This window comes from Saccopteryx bilineata, chromosome 4 (assembly GCF_036850765.1).
Source record: "Saccopteryx bilineata isolate mSacBil1 chromosome 4, mSacBil1_pri_phased_curated, whole genome shotgun sequence".
NCBI lineage: Eukaryota > Metazoa > Chordata > Mammalia > Chiroptera > Emballonuridae > Saccopteryx > Saccopteryx bilineata.
The window spans coordinates 289,192,669-289,215,584 of NC_089493.1; the positions used below are offsets into that span (position 1 = coordinate 289,192,669).

Genomic DNA, 22,916 nt, shown 5'->3' on the forward strand with positions numbered 1-22,916 from the left:
AGCTCTCCAGACGCCCGAGGCTGACCCCCTTTCATCCTCCGGGGGTCCTGCCCTCTTTCCACTGAGGGCTCCACGCAGATCTCGGACCTGGATCCTTTCCTTCCTACATGTTTCATTAAACAACTACAGTACTTATTTTAAACATCTTTATTGAGGTATAATTTGCATACCATAAAATGTAACCATTTAAAATATACACGTCAGTGGCTTCATAGATTGAGATCTGAAACCATCACCCTCTAAGTGTAAAAACTTTTTATCACCCCCAAAAAGAAACCCAGATGTCCTCATTCTCCTCACATACCCTGATTCCCCTCCCAATCCCCGTCACCCACTGACCCACTTTCTGTTTCTGTAGATTCACCTGTTCTAGGTGAATCACCTAAATGGAGTCACACACTTTGTGGCTTTTTGTGTCTGGTTTATCTCACACAGTGTGATGCCTTCGGGGTTCATTCTCATAGTAGCGCGTATCAGTTCCCCTTGCTTTATACTCCTAAATAATAGGTCATGATGTTTGTGAAGATGCGTGTGGTCCTTTTATCTTTGATTCTTTTTGTCCAAGTGGTGGATTTTGTTGTTCACTTGGGCTTGGAGACAGATGCCAGAGCTGCACAGGTGTGGGGGTATTTGTTCCGGGCCACGTGCGACCCTACCCCGCAGTTTTGTTCTGTTATTCTGTAGGGACTTACAGTCTATAATTTGGGCTGATGCTTCTCCCCTCCCAAGGTGCAAAGTGAGCCTGTGGCAGTGTAGGACCCAAGGTTCTACTCAGATTCCATGTGAAGACAGACTTTACATCCTTAGAGAGAAGAGGAGACAAACCCCACAGAGTTCTTTAACTCGGCGCTTTTTTCTAATATGTGCTCAGGGTAATTGAGTAACTTTAAATGTTCAGAATCTAGGGGATAACATTATTATGGTTATTGATTGAAATTATTTACTATAGGAAACCAAGTACTACATTTACTTTTTCCCAAAATATTTTTTGATTAGCCTATTGTGGGCTTGGTCCTGTACTGGCTGTGTGGGGGGACAGGGGATGAAAAGACTCTTATCTCCCAGGGCAGCCTGGTGAACCTTGGGGCTCCAGTCCCTACTCAGAGCACCCAAGGACATGTCCCCCTCCACCCTCACCCCACTCAGCGCCCGAGGACGGGTCCCCCTCCACCCTCACCCCACTCAGCGCCCGAGGACGGGTCCCCTTCACCCTCACCCCACTCAGCGCCCAAGGACGGGTCCCTCTCCACCCTCACCCCACTCAGCGCCCGAGGACGGGTCCCCTCCACCCTCACCTCACTCAGTGCCCGAGGACGGGTCCCCCTCCACCCTCACCCCACTCAGCGCCCGAGGACGGGTCCCCTTCACCCTCACCCCACTCAGCGCCCAAGGACGGGTCCCTCTCCACCCTCACCCCACTCAGCGCCCGAGGACGGGTCCCCTCCACCCTCACCCCACTCAGCGCCTGAGGATGGGGCCCCCTCCACCCTCACCCCACTCAGCGCCCGAGGACGGGTCCCCTCCACCCTCACCCCACTCAGCGCCTGAGGATGGGGCCCCCTCCACCCTCACCCCACTCAGCGCCCAAGGACGGGTCCCCTTCACCCTCACCCCACTCAGTGCCCGAGGACGGGTCCCCTCCACCCTCACCCCACTCAGCACCCGAGGACGGGTCCCCTTCACCCTCACCCCACTCAGTGCCCGAGGATGGGTCCCCCTTCACCCTCACCCCACTCAGCGCCCGAGGACGGGTCCCTCTCCACCCTCACCCCACTCAGCACCCGAGGACGGGTCCCCTCCACCCTCACCTCACTCAGTGCCCGAGGACGGGTCCCCTTCATCCTCACCCCACTCAGCGCCCGAGGATGGGTCCCTCTCCACCCTCACCCCACTCAGCGCCCGAGGACGGGTCCCCTCCACCCTCACCCCACTCAGCGCCTGAGGATGGGGCCCCCTCCACCCTCACCCCACTCAGCACCCGAGGACGGGTCCCCTTCACCCTCACCCCACTCAGTGCCCGAGGATGGGTCCCCCTTCACCCTCACCCCACTCAGCGCCCGAGGACGGGTCCCCCTTCACCCTCACCCCACTCAGCGCCCGAGGACGGGTCCCTCTCCACCCTCACCTCACTCAGTGCCCGAGGACGGGTCCCTCTCCACCCTCACCCCACTCAGCGCCCGAGGACGGGTCCCCCTTCACCCTCACCCCACTCAGTGCCCGAGGATAGGTCCCCCTTCACCCTCACCTCACTCAGTGCCCGAGGATAGGTCCCCCTTCACCCTCACCCCACTCAGCGCCCGAGGACGGGTCCCTCTCCACCCTCACCCCACTCAGCACCCGAGGACGGGTCCCCTCCACCCTCACCTCACTCAGTGCCCGAGGACGGGTCCCCTTCATCCTCACCCCACTCAGCGCCCGAGGATGGGTCCCTCTCCACCCTCACCCCACTCAGCGCCCGAGGACGGGTCCCCTCCACCCTCACCCCACTCAGCACCCGAGGACGGGTCCCTCTCCACCCTCACCCCACTCAGCACCCGAGGACGGGTCCCCCTCCACCTTCACCTCCCACTACATTTAATGCCCATAAGCTCTCTGCCCTGACATCACACTGTCTTGGGGTCACAGACGAGGGCTCCACTTAGTGAGGTAATATAATGTTTTAATCTTTTAAGTCTTTTATCCAAGCAAGCCACATGTTTATTCATGTATCTCCTCTTGTTTTCCAGGTATTCGTTCGGTAAGTGACAGCCGTTCGGAAGCCGTGGGTTAGCATTATGTGGTGGGTATGTACCCTGTGCCTTTGCTCTGGCGGGGTTAACGTTATGTGGTGGGTATGTACCCTGTGCCTTTGCTCTGGCGGGGTTAACGTTATGTGGTGGGTATGTACCCTGTGCCTTTGCTCTGGCGGGGTTAACGTTATGTGGTGGGTATGTACCCTGTGCCTTTGCTCTGGCGGGGTTAACGTTATGTGGTGGGTATGTACCCTGTGCCTTTGCTCTGGCGGGGTTAACGTTATGTGGTGGGTATGTACCCTGTGCCTTTGCTCTGGCGGGGTTAACGTTATGTGGTGGGTATGTACCCTGTGCCTTTGCTCTGGCGGGGTTAACGTTATGTGGTGGGTATGTATCCTGTGCCTTTGCTCTGGCGGGGTTAATGTTATGTGGTGGGTATGTACCCTGTGCCTTTGCTCTGGCGGGGTTAACATTACGTGGTGGGTATGTATCCTGTGCCTTTGCTCTGGCGGGGTTAACTTTATGTGGTGGGTATGTACCCTGTGCCTTTGCTCTGGCGGGGTTAACGTTATGTGGTGGGTATGTACCCTGTGCCTTTGCTCTGGCGGGGTTAACGTTATGTGGTGGGTATGTACCCTGTGCCTTTGCTCTGGCGGGGTTAACGTTATGTGGTGGGTATGTACCCTGTGCCTTTGCTCTGGCGGGGTTAACGTTATGTGGTGGGTATGTATCCTGTGCCTTTGCTCTGGCAGGGTTAACGTTATGTGGTGGGTATGTACCCTGTGCCTTTGCTCTGGCGGGGTTAACGTTATGTGGTGGGTATGTACCCTGTGCCTTTGCTCTGGCGGGGTTAACTTTATGTGGTGGGTATGTATCCTGTGCCTTTGCTCTGGCGGGGTTAACGTTATGTGGTGGGTATGTACCCTGTGCCTTTGCTCTGGCGGGGTTAACGTTACGTGGTGGGTATGTATCCTGTGCCTTTGCTCTGGCGGGGTTAACGTTACGTGGTGGGTATGTATCCTGTGCCTTTGCTCTGGCGGGGTTAACGTTATGTGGTGGGTATGTACCCTGTGCCTTTGCTCTGGCGGGGTTAACGTTACGTGGTGGGTATGTATCCTGTGCCTTTGCTCTGGCGGGGTTAACGTTATGTGGTGGGTATGTACCCTGTGCCTTTGCTCTGGCGGGGTTAACTTTATGTGGTGGGTATGTATCCTGTGCCTTTGCTCTGGCAGGGTTAACGTTATGTGGTGGGTATGTACCCTGTGCCTTTGCTCTGGCGGGGTTAACGTTATGTGGTGGGTATGTACCCTGTGCCTTTGCTCTGGCGGGGTTAACTTTATGTGGTGGGTATGTATCCTGTGCCTTTGCTCTGGCGGGGTTAACGTTATGTGGTGGGTATGTACCCTGTGCCTTTGCTCTGGCGGGGTTAACTTTATGTGGTGGGTATGTATCCTGTGCCTTTGCTCTGGCGGGGTTAACGTTATGTGGTGGGTATGTACCCTGTGCCTTTGCTCTGGCGGGGTTAACGTTATGTGGTGGGTATGTACCCTGTGCCTTTGCTCTGGCGGGGTTAACTTTATGTGGTGGGTATGTATCCTGTGCCTTTGCTCTGGCGGGGTTAACTTTATGTGGTGGGTATGTACCCTGTGCCTTTGCTCTGGCGGGGTTAACGTTACGTGGTGGGTATGTATCCTGTGCCTTTGCTCTGGCGGGGTTAACGTTACGTGGTGGGTATGTATCCTGTGCCTTTGCTCTGGCGGGGTTAACGTTATGTGGTGGGTATGTACCCTGTGCCTTTGCTCTGGCGGGGTTAACGTTATGTGGTGGGTATGTACCCTGTGCCTTTGCTCTGGCGGGGTTAACGTTATGTGGTGGGTATGTATCCTGTGCCTTTGCTCTGGCGGGGTTAACGTTATGTGGTGGGTATGTACCCTGTGCCTTTGCTCTGGCGGGGTTAACGTTATGTGGTGGGTATGTACCCTGTGCCTTTGCTCTGGCGGGGTTAACTTTATGAGGTGGGTATGTACCCTGTGCCTTTGCTCTGGCGGGGTTAACGTTATGTGGTGGGTATGTATCCTGTGCCTTTGCTCTGGCGGGGTTAACATTACGTGGTGGGTATGTATCCTGTGCCTTTGCTCTGGCGGGGTTAACGTTATGTGGTGGGTATGTACCCTGTGCCTTTGCTCTGGCGGGGTTAACTTTATGTGGTGGGTATGTATCCTGTGCCTTTTGCTCTGGCGGGGTTAACGTTATGTGGTGGGTATGTATCCTGTGCCTTTTGCTCTGGCTCTCAGCACTTGAGCTTTGTCGACACCCCGCGGGTCCCCCCCTGTTGTGCTGAGACTGTGTTTGTTGCCTGGCCCGGACTCTGAGCCCCAGCCAGCCTCCAGAGTGGTGCGTGTTCAGGTTCAGTCTCTGTAGTACTGGGGAAAGTAGTCCCGCAGCAGTGACTGCAAGCAGTGACGGTTCCATCACATGTTATGGTCTGTCCCCTAATCCCGGATGAATGTCAAGGCCTATGACACATACGGTGCCCTCTCTAGGCCACAGCGAGTCCCCAGTGGACATGAGCTCATGGATGGCCTACACAGAGGGTTCACCCCGTGCTGTCACTGACTGGCAGGGCCCCAGAGGTGGTCAGGTTTCTGCCTGGTTCGGTAGGGGAAGGATTTCCGGCCCCTCCAGCCTGTGCTCTGAAGGAGTGGCGCACCCAGAGGGACGGTGCAGAGCAGGGTTTCTGTTCAGAGATGAGTGGGCCCTGGCTGGGAGTAAGCAGAGGACCGCCCCCAACTGAACAGGACGGACAAGGCTGGGCACGGCACAGGTTACGTTTGGGTCACAGCTTCCATGCCATTACAGCAAAGACATCAGTGCTCTCTAGGGCGCAGGGCGTAAACCAGATGCCCCGCAGTTTGACATCCTCGTGCTCAGGACACAGTCCCCAACCACACAAGAAGCAGGCCCAGGCCCGTTCTGGAGGGAACAGACAATTGACAGAGGCCGACCCCGACTGACTAGACGCTGGGATTTTCAGACAGGGTCTAAGCAGCGGCCGAGACCGTGCCCGCCGCGGTGAAGGCAAACCGGCTCCTGATGAATGAAAATAATGAGATCGCAGCAGAAAAATAGAAAGTATGAAAAAGAGCCAAGTGGCAATTTCGTACTGAAAGATACACTATCTGAAATAAGAAACTCACCGGGAGGGCCGGACAGCAAGGGGAGGTGACAGGAATGGAAGTAGATCTCCATCCCCCAGTCAGCCGGGGGCCCCAGGAGGAGGGGAGAGAGGGTGTCTGAAAGTTTCCAAACATGGTGGGACAAACGTACAGGGCAGGAAGCCTGCTGAACCCCAGTCGGCGTAAATAAAAGGAGTCTGCCTGCTCACATCATCTGCAATCAGTACTGAAAACCGGAGGGGAAGGGAGAATGTTGGAAGTAGCCAGAGAAGCTTAACACAGACCTTGAAATGCGTGGACTCTGGCACCCAGGAGCAGTGGTGCTGACAGGTGGGGACCATCCATCAGGGCCCTGACCCCAGAGCGCGCCCTCCAGGGACAGAGGTGAGATACGGAGAAGTGCAGGCGAGAAGTCATTGCTGGTGGAGGAGCACTCCAGGGATGGCACAGGGACGGGGGTGAGATAGGGAGAAGTGCGGGCGAGAAGTCATTGCTGGTAGAGGAGCACTCCAGGGATGGCACAGGGACGGGGGTGAGATACGGAGAAGTGCGGGCGAGAAGTCATTGCTGGTAGAGGAGCACTCCAGGGATGGCACAGGGACGGGGGTGAGATACGGAGAAGTGCGTGCGAGAAGTCATTGCTGGTAGAGGAGCACTCCAGGGATGGCACAGGGACGGGGGTGAGATACGGAGAAGTGCGTGCGAGAAGTCATTGCTGGTGGGTGAGCTCTCCAGGGATGGCACAGGGACGGAGGTGAGATACGGAGAAGTGCGGGCGAGAAGTCATTGCTGGTGGAGGAGCACTCCAGGGATGGCACAGGGACGGGGGTGAGATAGGGAGAAGTGCGGGCGAGAAGTCATTGCTGGTAGAGGAGCACTCCAGGGATGGCACAGGGACGGAGGTGAGATAGGGAGAAGTGCGGGCGAGAAGTCATTGCTGGTAGAGGAGCACTCCAGGGATGGCACAGGGACGGGGGTGAGATACGGAGAAGTGCGGGCGAGAAGTCATTGCTGGTGGGTGAGCTCTCCAGGGATGGCACAGGGACGGGGGTGAGATACGGAGAAGTGCGGGCGAGAAGTCATTGCTGGTAGAGGAGCACTCCAGGGGATGGCAAAGGAAGCTGCTCTCCAGGCTGAAGGAAAGTGACGGGAGTGGGAACACGGGTCCCTGGACCGGAACTCAGAACATGGAAAACAGTGGATACACAGGTCGATGTCACAATGGTTTTCCTTCACGTACTAAGCAGCAAACCTAAACACCACATCAGTAATTACATTGTGTTAATGGGCCAAAAATGCCAGTTAAAAGACGGAAATCGACAGAACAAATTAAAAAAAAAAAAAAAAGGTAAGATGCAGTTATATTCTTCAGCAGGTAACGCTCACAGAAACAGAAAGTTTGAAAGAAAACGGACGGGAAAGGTACCCGGAGACAGCAATCAGAGGTGAGTTCAGGGTCCAGTATCGCTGAAGGCGAAGGAGGCAGCATCATCAGTCAGGCCTCAAAGCACGGGAACTAACACAAGCGACACCTGAGGGAGACAGAGAACTTGAACCCCCTTCCCCTCAGTTGACAGAACAATGAGGTGGACAACTGGCAAAGGGAGGGACCCTCTGAACAGCGCTGCCTGGCTCCGGGCTCTGAGGGGTGTCTCTGAGAAGACACGTTCTGTTCACGTGCACACGGCCCGTCCTCCAGGAACACCAGCTGTGCGCCAGGCTGTACACAAGGATTGCGTTGAAGAGGGATCGAATCAGGTAGAGGTTCTGCTTCCCTGAGAGACTGTCCTTCCCACAATAACAGTGAGCTGGATATTCTGCAAAAGCCAGCTTTTCTGGACTCTCTCAGCTGAGTTTGCAAAGCAGCTAAAGGGATCAGAATTCCCATTCCTGCTGGCTGAGGAGGGATGGGCCTGTGTCCAGCCTCACCTTCAGCAGAGCAGAAGAGAGAGGGTGAGGAGAAAGCCACCGACACACTGGAGAATTCTTAGGGGGACACTTGTCCCCGCACAGAGTTCTTGCTTACTCAGCATTACGGTCTGCAAGCTTCCGTGAGGCTTGTGAAGAAGATTGGGGCATGTGGGGAGACCACATGGGGTCTCGTTGGTGGTGCAGTGCAGGAGGTGAGTGGTCACCAGCACACCCAACTGCCTCCTGGACTCTCCTCGTATAGGAAGCAGAAGCCTCAGACAATTCAGGAGGGGACATCAACCCTACATACCAAGGTGCCTGGGAGAAGGGGACCTGTGAGAGGGTCCCCAGACTGTGTCTGATGCAGAGCACACTCTGCTGCTGCTGGGGCTCTTGCTAGTGGAGCGGGAGGGTGATCTAAGGAGTTCTGAGAAGGCCCCACTCCAAGACTGCAAGCGAGGCTGGACCAGGAGCTGAGAACCCCTTTTCCTTCCATGTGCCCAGCACCCAAGGACTGGCAGCAGCTTGGCAGAGGCCAGTCTGGTTGGTGTACAGGAGCTGAGAACCCCTTTTCCTTCCATCCGCCCAGCACCCAAGGACTGGCAGCAGCTTGGCAGAGGCCAGTCTGGTTGGTGTACAGGAGCTGAGAACCCCTTTTCCTTCCATCCGCCCAGCACCCAAGGACTGGCAGCAGCTTGGCAGAGGCCAGTCTGGTTGGTGTACAGGAGCTGAGAACCCCTTTTCCTTCCATCCGCCCAGCACCCAAGGACTGGCAGCAGCTTGGCAGAGGCCAGTCTGGTTGGTGTACAGGAGCTGAGAACCCCTTTTCCTTCCATCCGCCCAGCACCCAAGGACTGGCAGCAGCTTGGCAGAGGCCAGTCTGGTTGGTGTACAGGAGCTGAGAACCCCTTTTCCTTCCATCCGCCCAGCACCCAAGGACTGGCAGCAGCTTGGCAGAGGCCAGTCTGGTTGGTGTACAGGAGCTGAGAACCCCTTTTCCTTCCATCCGCCCAGCACCCAAGGACTGGCAGCAGCTTGGCAGAGGCCAGTCTGGTTGGTGTACAGGAGCTGAGAACCCCTTTTCCTTCCATCCGCCCAGCACCCAAGGACTGGCAGCAGCTTGGCAGAGGCCAGTCTGGTTGGTGTACAGGAGCTGCTGGAAGGGAGAGACCCCCAGGCCCCACACTGAGCACAGCAGGTGACCGAAGCCCCTCCCTAAGAAGTAGTAGCCTGTGGTCACTGAGGGTCATGAGGGGACAACAAACCCAAACCCAGCTCATTTTCTGGCTTGGTTGTCCTGCCCCCAGCACTGCCCAACTAATACCCCCACTACGCATGTACATTTCTGGGTAATTATGTTCACCTCAGGAACTACTGATTTTGGGAGTTTTTTAAATTGAATTTTAGAGAGGGGAGGGAGTGAGAAAGAGAGAGAAGCATTGATTTGTTTTTCCACTTATTTCTGCATTTATCGGTTGATTCTTGTATGCGCCCTAACACAGGATCAAACCCCTAACCTTGGCTCTCCACAGGCCCATCCCTCCTCAGCCAGCAGGAATGGGAGTGTATTGAGATGGCACTCTAACCAACTGGGCAACCCAGCCAGGTTGCTACTGTTTTTCTACACGCAGTGATCGACAAACACAAACTTGGAAAAAAAGACGGCCTCGCTGATGGTGGATTGTCGAGAGATGCAGCATCAGTAGAGATGGCCCAGGTATAGGGACCTTAAATAACAGCTGTGAGCGTGTAAGAGGTTCTAGTGGAAAAGGTGGACACCTTGCAAGAAGAGATGAGCTGTTTCAGCAAACAGGGGAAATCCAGATGGGCCAGGTAGAAATGGAAGACATAAACAATAGAGACAGATCTGGACTTCCTTTCATGGGTTTGCAACAAAGCGGACACAGCTGAGGAAAAAGATCAATGAATTTGAAGATATTCATAATAAAACACAAATGGGGGGGGGAAAGAATTAAAGAACAGAATAGAGCACCTGAAGGCTGACAGACAGTATCAAACAATGTAACATAAAGGTAAAGAGAGGAAAACACAGAAAGAATGGACAGAAAAATATTTGAAGAAATAAAGGCCAAGAATTTTCCAAAATAAATGAAAGGCAGAATGCCACAGATTTATGAATTTTAGAGGTCGCTAAGTAAGAAAACCATACTCACCACACATATTCCGAGATATGTATTAGTCATACTGTCAAACTTCAAAGAGAGAAAATCTTAATTGAAGCCAGAGGTGGGAAAGGCAGGTATAGAGGGACAAAGATAATAATTACATCATACTACTGGTAAGAAACTGTGCCTGCCAGAAGACAAGGAGTGACTTTTAAAGTGCCAGCAAAGAAGGAAACCCCACTGTCAACCCAGAATTCTATATCCAGAAAAACTGTTCTCAACAATGAGGGCAGAAACAAAGTCTTTTTCAGGCGAGCTGCACTGTCAGAAATGTTAAAGGAAGTTCTTCAAAGCATCAGAATTTGTTAAAATAGGGGTAAATAAAAAAACTTTTCTTTTCCTCTTTTTTTTTTTTTGCGAGAAGGAGTCAGAGACAGGAAGGGAGAGACATGAAAAGCATCAACTCGTAGTTGTGGCACCTTAGTTGTTCATTGATTGCTTTCTCATACATGCCTTGACTAGCGGCTCCAGTCAAGCCTGTGACCCCTTCTCAAGCCAGTGACCTTGGGCTCAAGCCAAGGACCTTGTGCTTCAAACCAAAGACCATGGAGTTATGTCTGTGATCCCACACTCAAGATGGTGACCCGTGCTCAAGCCAGATGAGCCTGTGCTCAAGTCTGCAAACTCGGGGTTTCAAACCTGGGTCCTCAGTGTCCCAGGTCAACACTCTGTTCACTGTACCACCACCTAGTTAGGCTTTTTTCTCATTTTTAATTACCTTAAATGTAGGTAACAAAGCAAAAAATTAAGTTTAAAATGTAAAACAAAGCAATCAGCTGACCTGTGGTGGCGCAGCGGATAAAGTGACGACCTGGAACACTGAGGTCACTACTTTGAAACCCTGGGCTTGCCTGGTCAAGGCACATATGGAAGTTGATGCTTCCTGCTCCTTCCCCTTCTCTCTCTGTCCTCTCTAAAATGAATAAATAAAATCTTAAGAAAAAAAAGCAATCAGACTGTCACAAGCCAGTGTCACTTACCAACTTAACCCTCCAAACGGAGTCATCCAGTAACATGGCTGTGCTCAGAGTTGGGAGCTGCCAGGACCTTGTGGTCGGTGGTGGTGACATTTACTCCCTGTTCTCAGGTTTGTGCTTTTTATCCCCTTCCCTTCCCTTCCCTTCCCATTCCCCTTCCTTCCCTTCCTCCCTTCCTCCCTTCCTCCCTTCCTCCCTTCCTCCCTTCCTCCCTTCCTCCCTTCCTTCCTTCCTTCCTTCCTTCCTTCCTTCCTTCCTTCCTTCCTTCCTTCCTTCCTTCTTTGCAAGAAGAAGCAAGCAGTGGAATTATTTCAGGAAATGTTCTCTTTTTCATCTGCAAATCGAGCATGGCCTAATCGTAACCAGTTCTATAAACCTGTGAGTTATGTGTACTTGTTTGGTCAAAGGAAATGAAACTTTCATTAAGTTTGGGAATGAGGTTAGACGTGAGAAGGAACTGGGCTGCCTGCACCTTCTGAATTAGGGTTTGTTTGAAACCAAAGCTATCCTCAAAGAAACCTGCCTTGTCCAACATTTAGATAAACCCTCTTGTCTTAGCAAACATTTTTATTTGGTTTCTCTGAAACTGCAGCAGTGTTCTTTTGTGCCAGTTGTCATGACAGATGAAACCACCAGAGCCTAACTCCTGAATACTGTGGGACAGGCCTCTGCTTCAATACAGCGACTTCCAGGCAATTACCATGCAATCAGCTTTTGTGGCGCAAACCAGGCACACACTGTGGGGCCTGTGAACAGACAGGGACAGGCAGCAGAGGCACCAAGGAGTGACTAACACTCCGGGGCACGCTCCCATGACTTCCTGACGGACACCTTGTGGGTGGGGTTGCTGTTCTGTCTCGGGCGAGGCAATGGCACTTAGAGAAATCAGTGGCCACTGAGAATCCCAGACCAGTAGCAGTGCCATAAGAGCTGGGAAGGTCCCAGGGTCTCTGGCATGGAGCGGTGCCCCTGCTGGAACTCGGCATTTGTAAACAGGGTGTGAGGAAGGCATGAGGGGGAGGCGCCCGGGCACCGCACAGAACAGCCTGCAAGAACGAATGCTGTTCCTTCAACCACATGTTCATCCCAGAAAGGCTGGTCCCTGAGGATGCTTCTAGAGCTCTCCTCCCCTCAACCTCAACTGCCGCCACGGCCCCAGACCTTCGGTCCAGGCGGTGGCTTGTGGGACGGAGCTCTGCTAGCAGGACACTTGGGCTAATAGTTCTATTTTGCTCCAAGTTAAAGCAGATCTGTCCTCCGTTTATGCTTCTGTTGATATATCCAGCGCTCTTCACAAGTTTAAGTGCCCTCTGGTCACAGGCAATAGTGTTGGAGGCTAAGGAGCCAGCTGCTGACTTGCTACTCCATCTTCTCCCGAGGGGTCCTGAGCAGGACTGAGTTTCATCCGCTGTCTTCTGTCGCACTTGCTGGACCACTCCCACTACATGGGCACGAGCACAAATTCAGAAGACCCCTGAGAGTCACAGCAGCTGGCTTGCCACTGGGCGACCACCAAGCATCCCTGCTCTGTTACCCCTTTCAGATACTGTCATGCCGGCCCGAGAGCAGCCAGACTGAAGGGATGTACCACCTTTGGGGAGCTTTCCCGGCCGGCCTGGTTTGGGGGTTGCCTGCGAGGGCTTAGTTTTCATAATGAGCCGAACATCCTGTCCTGTTGTACTTATTTCTCTGTGTCCTCGTTAATGAATGTAGATGGAGATATATAATGGGCAGAGATAAAGTAACGAACATAGAATTTAATTATATCTATTGTTTTTATTTTGCAAAATGGACTTTGATGAAAATAAAGCAACTCTGTGGATTGCAGGCTGAGCTGCTAAGCTGAACCAGAGGACAGCGTTTTCGGAGCACGCAGTGAGTGCCCCAGGCAGCCGGCTGGCTTGAATTGAGCAGGGCTGCCGGAGCTGCTATTTAATACAGTCACCTCCAGCCACATGCAGCCACGCGTGCTTTCTGGCTGAATTAAAATTAAGTGAGATAACACTGGTGCTTCTCAGGAACACCTGTGGCCCATCAACCGCTCAATAGCCACATGAGCCAAGCCGATCACAGTCCAACCCTATTGCTCTAGAAAGTTCTGTGGATGGCCAATGAGAGGATGCCCTCCGTTTAACCAGCATTTTCTTCTGGGGTGCTCAGCCACCTCTCTGACCACCTGTGAGGTGTCAGGTGTACATGTAACCCAACGGTTGGGGAGTAGGGACACGTGGCTGGTCTGACTGAAGGAGGCACGGCCACGGCCCCTCTGGTTGCCCTCCCTTTGTTCAGTGACCAGGTGTTCCCAGGGGTTCTGGGTTTCTGTGGACATTTCTCCACCATCTTGAAGTCCCCTCTTCAGTGTGGGTGTCCCCGGCTGCCATCATGCAGTCCTGTCCCCCCAGGGTCTTGCGTTCCCTTTTGCATGGACATGACTGCTGGGTAAGGGGACAGCACGTGAACGGAGGCCACTTACTCCGAGACACAGGAAAGCCACAGCGTCTGTGATAACGCCGCCTTGCCAGCTGCACCTCCGCCGAAGCATGAAGTGTGGCTGGCCTTTGAAATCTGCCGGTCTGGTAACTCCACTTCAAAGAATGGGTCTAAAACGTGATTAATTCAGCGCCCCTCTAAGTGCCGTTTCCTGCTCCTCTGCAGGAAGTGAGCTTTTTGATATCTGTGAGCTGAGGGCTAGAGCCTTTTTTGAACTTCATGTTGTCCTTGTGCATTTGAAAATAGTGCCGGGCCCGGCCGGCGGCACAGGGTTCCGGGAAGGGCTTTCTGGTCTTTGCACCGGGATGGCGGATGGTGCTGCTCTTGGCTTCCACCCTCGAGGCGTCGTGCTGAGCCCCCCGGCCACGTGCCTCAGCCTGAAAGGGCCAACCGAGCACTCCCAGGAGGGGCTCCCTCCGGTGTGTCTGCCTTTGGCGAGGCTAGGATGCACAAGGGCCACAGCAGCTGGTTAGTGTGGGTTGAGTCCTGTGACTTACGCCCTACTGCTTCTGCAGAGTCTGCCCTCGGAGGCCGGCTCCTCCTGACGGTGGGGCAACCCAGAGAGCAGTAGCGCAGGCGGGCCGAAGGCAGCGCCGGTCCTGCCGCCTCACAGGCCTGCCAGGCCAGGGGAGACTCATGTTGAGGGGTCCTGCGGCCAGCTTGGGCTGTCCACACAGACTCAGGCCCGCAGAGGTGGGCCTCAAGGAAGGCCGCTGACGGCAGGAAGCTTCGGGGGGAGGGGTTCTGAACTCGCCCTTCTAATATATTTGTTTTGAGTTGACCCCTCCAACATGCTGTAATTGTTTTAATATAAAAAAAGATGCAGAAATCAGTCGAGTGGAGCCTCAAGATTAGCTGCATTGAACCCATGGTTTGGGTTTGGGTTCTGGGCGTAGTGCTTGGAAGAAGGGTGGGGTGGCAACGAGGCCGCGAGGTATCCTGTGTAGAGGGGCCTGGGGGCGGGGCCTGTGCCGGAGAATTGGCAGTGGGGTCTGAGGTCGCGTGCACCCTCAGGACGGAGTGGGGGTCTGGAGGGGGTCTTAGGGAAGGCTCCTGAAAGGCTTCATGCCCAGGACATTCCTTTTTGGGAAAAGATCATTCCATTTTTTACTGCAGGTCTATCAGGCTGAGTTGGGTAATTTAGGGATCCTTCATTTCAATAAGAAGCACAATCAATAAATTCTTGATTTATCCTAATGGGAAAACCAAGTGTCAGCTTGTCGAGAGTCTTCTTTGGGGCTGGGCAGTTGTCAGCAAGCTCTGCTAGGAACAGCAGTCGGGGAGCAGGACCAGGAGGGAGGCCGTGGGGGCCAACCGGCTCATGCTCTGTGAGCTGTGCGCACAGCGAGATCGCAGTGAGAGATGCTCGTCCTGGGGACAAGGCTGAGCGCACACACTGGGGCTGCAGTGGCCGGTCCATGGGCGAATCTCGGCTGCGGGGCTGGCGGAGCCTTAGACGCAGGGCTGGCGTCTCGGAGGCAGTGCCAGGTGGCGCTGCCCTGGACGGTCGGATGTCCAGTGGGGAAGCGGACGTGCGGTGAGGCTGCCGCTGAGCTCTGTCCCTGTCGCCATACTGAGACACCGTTTTGCTCTGCTCCTGTGGGCTCTGCTTCTGTCTTAGGAAGCCTGTTTCCCAGGCAGGTCCAGCGCTGGCGTGGCACGTTCACGAGGTCTGGCCACTTGAACCCGATGTACTCTGTCACAGCAGCGCCTCCCACCAGCCGTTGTGAATTAAATGCTCCCTGTGACCCCCTCGCCCTTTCTGCTCTTAAATTCATGCTTTTAAAACAGCTTAATGAGGGGTTTACTGGCCCAATTGGAAGTTTTTATTAAAACCTATTAGTGCTGGAGTGGAGCCTGCCTGCAGGAAGCGATTAGCTGCCTTGGCGCTCCGAGCTGCCTCAGCTGCAGCGGGTCCCCCGACCTGTCTCCAGGTCCTCGCTTTGCCTGGTTCTCATATCCTCGGGTTTAATTATGGGTCCTCTGACTCTCTTCCCAGCCCCCACATCCAAGAAAGCAGTTTCTTTTAATTAAATTATTCCCATAATCGGAGGCAGCCTCATCCACCCGACCGTGAGCTCACCCGGGGCTTCAAGCTCTTTCTGGGGAGTCTGCTGCCGTGTCCTAGCTGCTCAGGGTTGATCTGAGAGAGGGGCCAGCCCTGCTAGGGGCCCTTCGTCCCCCACCCTAGCCCACCCGCCTCCCACCTCCTCCTCGTTCACCTCTGGTCCAGGCCCTGCTGTGGTGCTCTGGGTTCTCTGACGCTGCTCAGCTGGGGGCCCTTCGTCCCCCACCCCCCCACAGCCCACCCGCCTCCCCACCTCCTCCTTGTTCTCTCTCCTCTGGTCCAGGCCCTGCTGTGGTGCTCTGGGTTCTCTGACGCTGCTCAGCTGGGGGCCCTTCGTCCCACAGCCCACCCGCCTCCCACCTCCTCCTCGTTCACCTCTGGTCCAGGCCCTGCTGTGGTGCTCTGGGTTCTCTGACGCTGCTCAGCCGGGGCCTCAGGATCAGTCTCCATCCAGGGGTGGCATCTCTGCCTCGTTCTTTCCTCTCTGTCCCCACGCCATACTTTCCTCTCAGGTCAGTGGGACACCAGTGAAGGTCTTGAAGGGACCTGCCCTGGGTGTAACTTGCTGCTGGTGGTGGAGAAGGAGTGAGCAGGTGGGGGGTTGGCCCTGGAGAGGAGACTAAAGGTGGCAGACGCCCCAACAGGGAGAAGCAGTGCTCCTGGCTCTCGCCCAGTTTGGCACAGGTGCCCACAGGGCCTCATGGAGCACCCAGCGTTCCAGGCTCTCAGAGTTGCGTGGCTTTCGGGCCAGGACATTGAAGGGGAAAAACCAGTTCTGGGGCACTTGAGCCCCTTAGAGAGTGTCTCTAATGGTGTAGGTTCCACTTCCTTCATGTGTGGTCACACACTGTACACAGTACATGTTTATAGTGCCATTTTATTTATTTATTTATTTTTATTTATTTATTTTTTTAGTGAGAGACAGGAAGGGAGAGAGATAAGAAACATCAACTCGTAACTGCAGCACTTTAGTTGTTCATCGACTGCTTTCTCCTATGTGCCTTGACCTCGGGGCTCCAGCTGAGCCAGTGACCCCTTGCTCAAGCCCACAACCTTGGGCTCAAGCCAGTGACCTTGGGCTCATATATGATCCTACACTCAAGCCAGCAATCCTGTGCTCAAGATGTTGAGCCTGCCCTCAAGCCAGCGACCTTGGGGTTTTCACCCTGGGACCTCAGCATCCCAAGTCAGCTCTCTACCCCTGTGCCACCGCCAGTCAGGCAGTGTCATTTTTTTAAATCTAATTTTGTTTCTTGCCCCCCCTTCCCGAGCTAACCACCCACCTGACTATGGCCTTTCTTAGCTTTGTGCCTACTCAACTCTGTGCACGTGTGCACGAGCGTGGGTGTGCATGCACACACTCAGGGCTGGGCTCAATGTCTACCCAAAGGGACAGTAGTATATGCATGTCTGCCATTCTCTCTTTTTACTTAATAATATCTTGTGAAAATTACTTAGTTGAAGTTAGAAGAAAAAATATTTTTAAAGATTATTTTTTCTTATTCCCATTATCATTAACACAGTGCTTGTTATGAATTTCTCCCATCACATCTGGTTACTTATTTCTACTTCTAAAGCATGTTTAGCTCTTTAATATGCAGAATTCTAGAATATTAAAGAAGCATTTTGCTGCTTAATTCATACTTTCCGTCCTGAATCCATTTGAATGGCTTTTGTCTGGAATGCTTCTGAATTACCTTTTATTTTTATTAAATTGTGTCGGTGTGTGAGTTTGACTAGCATTTGCTTTTCAATTTACAGTATAATTTATACTAGTATCACAGCGGGCTGTTTAGCGTTTCCTGGGTGCCAGCACCCTAATGGTTCGAGAACATGGTTTCATCGCCACCCCATTTTCCAGCCCCACTGTATGTCTGCAGACAAGGGCCTGTCTGTCCTCGGCACGCTCTTCCCACTGCCTCCCGGCTGCCCGGCGCTCAGAGTGGCCTCCACGTCCACCTTCAGCTGTCGTTCGACTCGCCTCTCCTGTGTGATGCAACAGTCGGGTCCAAACAGCCATAGGCTGTCTCTGTTATGAGGCTTCAATCAAAAAACTGGTTTTATTTATCAGATTTTTTTTAAAAAGTGTTCTAGCTCATTAATTTTTACTTTTTATATGTTGCTTCCCCCTTCTGAGAGGAAGGGGTTTATTATTTTCTAAGATCATGTGTTGATTGCTTAACTCATTAATTTCCCATCTCTTATCTGCTAATGAAAGCACGGAGGCCTTGAGCACTCCCCTCCTGTGTTCCTGCCCCCCCCCCAGCAGCTGAGACCCCAGTGTCTCCCTGTTGGTGGCAGATAGTGCAGTCTGTAATCCTCGTGCTGTTGCCACTTTGGTCCAAGAGCTTCAAAAGTCCCAGAAGCCCTGAGGGTTTTATAGGTTACGTTTGTTGACCAGTTTCTGGTTTTATCACATAATGGCTGGCTAATATGACCTGAAGATTGTTCTTTTAATTATTTTTCACAACTCAGACGTGTGCATGGATTAGAAAGTAAAATTGTATTGCACAGCCTCTAGCAAACACAGTAGTGCCTCCTAGGTCTCCTCAGCCCCTCCTGTTCTCCAGGGGCTTCCTAAGCTTCTCTAGCACTCCCAGTGTTACACCTGAATAGGTGTTCGTAGAGTATTCTTGGGTTATCACTTTTAGACATTATCTAGATACTTCCTATTATCAATTATCAGGGTGACCTGCCCACATCCCTAACGCTCTTCCCCTCATTGTCTCAGTATAGTGATGTCACAAATACAATCTTTTATTAAATAATATTCAGTTTTTACGTTATTGCCACTGTGTAACCATTGTTGACTGCTGAGCCAATAGTGAAGTATATTTTTTCTAATTCTTTGTTTTTCCTGGAGTTAACGGTTGCCTCTCCTTTTTTAGTTTGCTTTGTTTTCAGTAATTTATGTTTCAGCCACTTGTTCTGGATTCATCGGCACAACTGCTTGACCCCTTCCAATACTGTTTTTTACCAAATCAAACACATTAGATAATCTCTCATCTCCTCCCTGCTTCATAGAGATTTCTGCTCAGGCGCTCTTGGTTACTGCCTGGAGTAGATGCTTTCGAGGCCTTTGGAGTTGGAGATGATGGGGCAGGTTAACCCTTTGTCAGATTGGACCCCACTGGCAGATTTGCCCTCTCCCTACTCGTTCCCAGGGGCAGGTACCTAGTTGTGCTGGTGAGGCTTAGGGGTGCAGCCGCCCTCTAGCACTCTTCCCTGTTCATGTCATAGAGCAGTGTTGCCAGGGAGGGTCATTTTTAAGCTTTTTTCTTGACCCTACTTACATAAAGACAGCTTAAAGAATTCGGTGAGATGGTCCTTCTCTCTGCTTCTCCAGCATTGGCAGTTGCCTGCGTGAGGCCAGGTGAACCCGTGATTTTATTCACGTTGCCCCAGTGCTGCTTCCCTGCCAGGTGAGCAGTTACGTGTCCTGAGCTTCAGTGAGCACTAGAGGCCAGAGAAGGGCTTTTGGTCTCATCAGACACCATGGCAGCCACTGGCCGGCCTGGAACCTCCAGGACCTGCCGTGTGTCCCTGGAGCTTTCTGGCTCCAATGCCCCATTGTTGAATGCAAGAGGAACACAGCGTCGGCAAGCCTGACCTTTGCCAACGCAAGTAACAGGGAGAGGCATTGTTAAGTTAGCCCTGGAGTAGCAGCTGTGTGCCAGTTTCTTTTGTAAATGCTTTGATATTTTAAAACAGAAATTTTAGACGAGGAAGCCATGCTTTGTTGCTGTTACAATAGCAGCTCTTGTCTGGGTGGATTCGCTGAATGGAGACACAGATACCGGTACCGCTTCAGTGCTGTTAATGGTTCCTAAGTGCGTATAACAAATCTCTTCTTGACGGTTGTGTCCTTCTCTTATCAAGAAGTTTACACCCTTTTAAAGCAAGAACCCCTGTGTTTATTATGGACAGGTTGGCTGGTCTCAGATTAATATCCCTTTAACAGCATAGTGTTACTGGTTTTCCATTTGGTTGCAGCCATGGTGAATGTCTTTTGAGCGTTTAGAAGACTGACACGCAGACAGGATTCAGCGATAGATTTGTGCGTGATGTCCATGACCACTGATAGCCCGTGCTGGCAGTTCCCGCGGTGGGACGTGGCCCTGGGGGCTGCGTGCTTCTCGCTTCCGCCCTGCCCCTGCTCGGCCCCAGCGTGCTCCCGGCCCAGCTTTGTTCTCCTCCCACTTGCCCCTCTCCTGAGGCTCTTTACTCCTGTGTCAGTTTTTCAGCCCTGTCCCCGCTCCCCCTCCCACCAGACTGTCAGCCAGTGAGGGCCAGCGTTCTGCCCATGCCGTTCCTCCCTGTAGTGCGTAGGACTGGGAGGAGCTCGAGCACAGCTTGTCTGCACGTGGAATCGAGGAACTCTGGGTCCTCATGTAGGTGTCATGAGAAGGCATATAGTCTGGTGGTCACCACATGCTCTTACGTCATCACCCTTAAAGGGGACGTCATGCCTTCTCAAGGCCTCCAGCAGCTTGGAAGGCCATGCTTGATGGTCAGTGACACGCTGAATCAAGAAACCCGATGAATTATCTTTGATTTTCAATGAAATGTCTCCTGAACCCCAAACTGCTAGCACAATTGCAGAATGTGTTCTAGCATTCTGAGAGATCGTGGGCATAGCCTCTTCAGGGATGTCCTTGGCCTCAGAGGCAGTCCACAGGTCTGAGAACATAGCACCTCCTCATCAGCACTGAGCCAGACATAGACGTGCAGAGCAAAACGGCCGCAGTCGGGAGATGGAACCCCGTCAGAGGCGCGTGTATGATGGACACAAGCAGACTGGCAGCAGAGCTCCGGCCCTGCTGCGATGTGCCGTCCTCGCATCAGCAGGACGGCTGCAGGGTTGGCAGTGGCCACGCCATGCTTTATTCCCAGCTTGCCAGGGTGTGTGGCATCTCGTGTCCAAGGCAGAGCCCCCAAGTCCCTGTCCTCTGGGCAGTCAGAAATGTCCTCGTGCTAAGGCTGGGCCAAGCCAGGCACTGCCTGGAGGCTGCAGCTGGACCTGGGTAATGGTGGCAGCAGCACTTTAGAAAAATGATCTTGACGTAGTGTCTGAGTTGCAAAGCTAGCACAGGGAGTCCCCATTGACCTTCACCCAGTTTGCCGAGTATCCACATCTTACATAACCCCACGGGCAGACCGGGATGCCAGGCTTGGCCCGACTCCTGACCGGGCAGAGCTGGCCTCGGCTGGACTCCAGCTTCCCCATCGCCCCACCGGTGCCCTCGCCACCCAGAGCCCCTCCCAGAGCCACACTGCCTTCAGTCATCTCCTGTCCCCCTAGTCTGTGGCAGCTGCTAGACTTTCCTGGCTTTTATGGCTTTGACAGTTTAGAGCAGTTCTGGTCATGTATTTGACCAGAACCCTCAAGTTTGACCTGTCTGGAGTTTTCTCATGATTAGATGCCGTAGGGGGTCTGGGTTTGGGTCTGGGTGCTGTGGGGAGCAGTTGAGTTGGTGCAGCCTCCCCGGAGGAACGTGTGGCCACGCAGTTACACGCCTCAGCCGTGGGTGTGCCCTCGGCCCCGGCCCCACTCCAGGGTTTCCCGCAGCAGATTTGGAAATAGGCACAAAGACTCAGAGACAAGGGTTTTATCGCCATATTCATGGGAAGAGAAAATGGATATACTCCGAAAGTTCACCCATGGAGAATTAGTGAAATTGTATCTCTTCTCTGTGGATTACTATACAATACAATGTAATGACTACAGTACTATTTAATGATATGTTAAAATGGGTTTTAAATTGTGTGTACTGTACTTCATTGTTTTCCTAAAATAATTCTATCTAAACTGCTTTGAAATCCATGACCAAGAAGAGATGAACTCTGTTTCTTTCTGGGCGATCAGATCCCTTTTCTTTCTCATCTCTAGTTCCAGTTTATCTTCACTGAACATGTTTGACTTTGATTAAAGATTAATAAATTAGTTTTAATAAAGTGAAATCAAGGCGCACAAATGTGCGCTGAGCTGGTGTTGGCAGCAGGCGTCTAAGAGCTGGGTGGGTGTGGGGAGGGGAGGAGAAGCTTTGGCTGAATAAGGGGAGCCCTGTGGAGTCGGGAGCTCAGTGGCCTAGTGCACCAGCCGGGTGGGACGCCTGAGCCTGGCCCAGAGGCTGCTTTCCCTGGGACCAGACTCAGCACCCCGTCGGCGGAGGCAGGACGGACGCGGGCACGTTTCAGGGCGTGCTCCGTCAGTGCTGGGGACTCGGGGTGGTGAAGGGCTGACGAGGGTGGCAGGACGTCGCGCCTCCGAGAAGGGACTGTGGTCCGTCTCCCGCCTGGTCCCAGGGCTGATGTGCTCTCAGCACCGCTGCCCTGCAGGAGGCACTGGACACGGGTGCGTGGAGACGGTTGGCCACTGAGAGTGCGGAGGGTGCAAGGGTCAGGCGTGAGGTGGTCTGGATTAGGCCAGGAGGGGCTCCTGATCGACCAGAAGAGATGATAGTCTTGAGGTTTGAGCCTCCGTGCAGCCAGCTGCAGGCATGGAAGGGAAAGCGCGTGAGTCTGAAGAGTGAAGAGCGGGCAAAGTGCTTTTTCAACATCCTCTTCTTTTTTTGTGCCGAGAGCGCGTTGGGGTGTGGCTGCAGACCTCGGGGTGGTAGGTGGGACAGCGGTCCTGCTCACTGCACCGCAGTGGACCTGGCTAGGCACTTAGTGCTTCACTGGGGCCTTGGCGCGTTAATATCCTCCTACTCGCTATGTTTGTGCTGCCTTTTGTATTTCTTGAAGGCAGCAAATCTCCTTTCATCTTAGGAAAAGCTGTTTGATCTGCCTCAAGAAAGGCAACAGAACTTGGGGATAAAAGCAGAGACACAGGAAATGGAAACCTTTGTACTCATCGTGCCAAATAGCTCTGAGTCTCTGGACCTCTCCAGGCCTCAGAATCTTCTGGGCTCTCAATGGCCCACACCCCTTCCTCCTAAGTTCTAAGCATGTGTGCACGTGTAATTTTGTCAAGACTTACATGTAGGTCACCGATGCATCATCAGGTTTTAAATTGGTGTCAGAGTATTGCCCATTACAGCAGCAGAGGGAACGGGTCTCTCTGGGGTCCCAGTAACTTAAGACACTAAGATAAGTGTCAGCGTTTCAAAGTAAACAGTATTGTGTAATCTCCGCTGATGAGATCGTGCCCTTGCCATTTAGTCACTTGGCTTCAGGACCTGGATTCAAGACGGTGCCATTAAATCCATTTGGCTTATCATCAGTGAATGGACAGCTCTGTTTTTTTTTCCCCCTTTGATTGTGCCCAAATCAGCAATTATGGTCATAACCCCCAATGAAAATAACAACTGGGAAATATCCAGGGAAGTGTTGGTAGCTGGCAGGTACATGTTGGGCGGCGACGAGAGCAGAAC

At 53.1% G+C, this 22,916-nt stretch overlaps 1 protein-coding gene across 2 annotated transcripts in view; it reads left to right on the forward strand.

The window, feature by feature from the left end:
- The window catches only part of LMF1 (lipase maturation factor 1), a 108,927-nt gene that overhangs the window by 19,655 nt on the left and 66,356 nt on the right, over window positions 1–22,916 (forward strand). For both annotated transcript variants that reach the window (XM_066275376.1, XM_066275377.1), the window contains exon 3: window positions 2,727–2,737. In XM_066275376.1, the coding sequence (XP_066131473.1) occupies window positions 2,727–2,737 (11 nt within the window). The remainder of the gene's footprint in view (window positions 1–2,726; window positions 2,738–22,916) is intronic.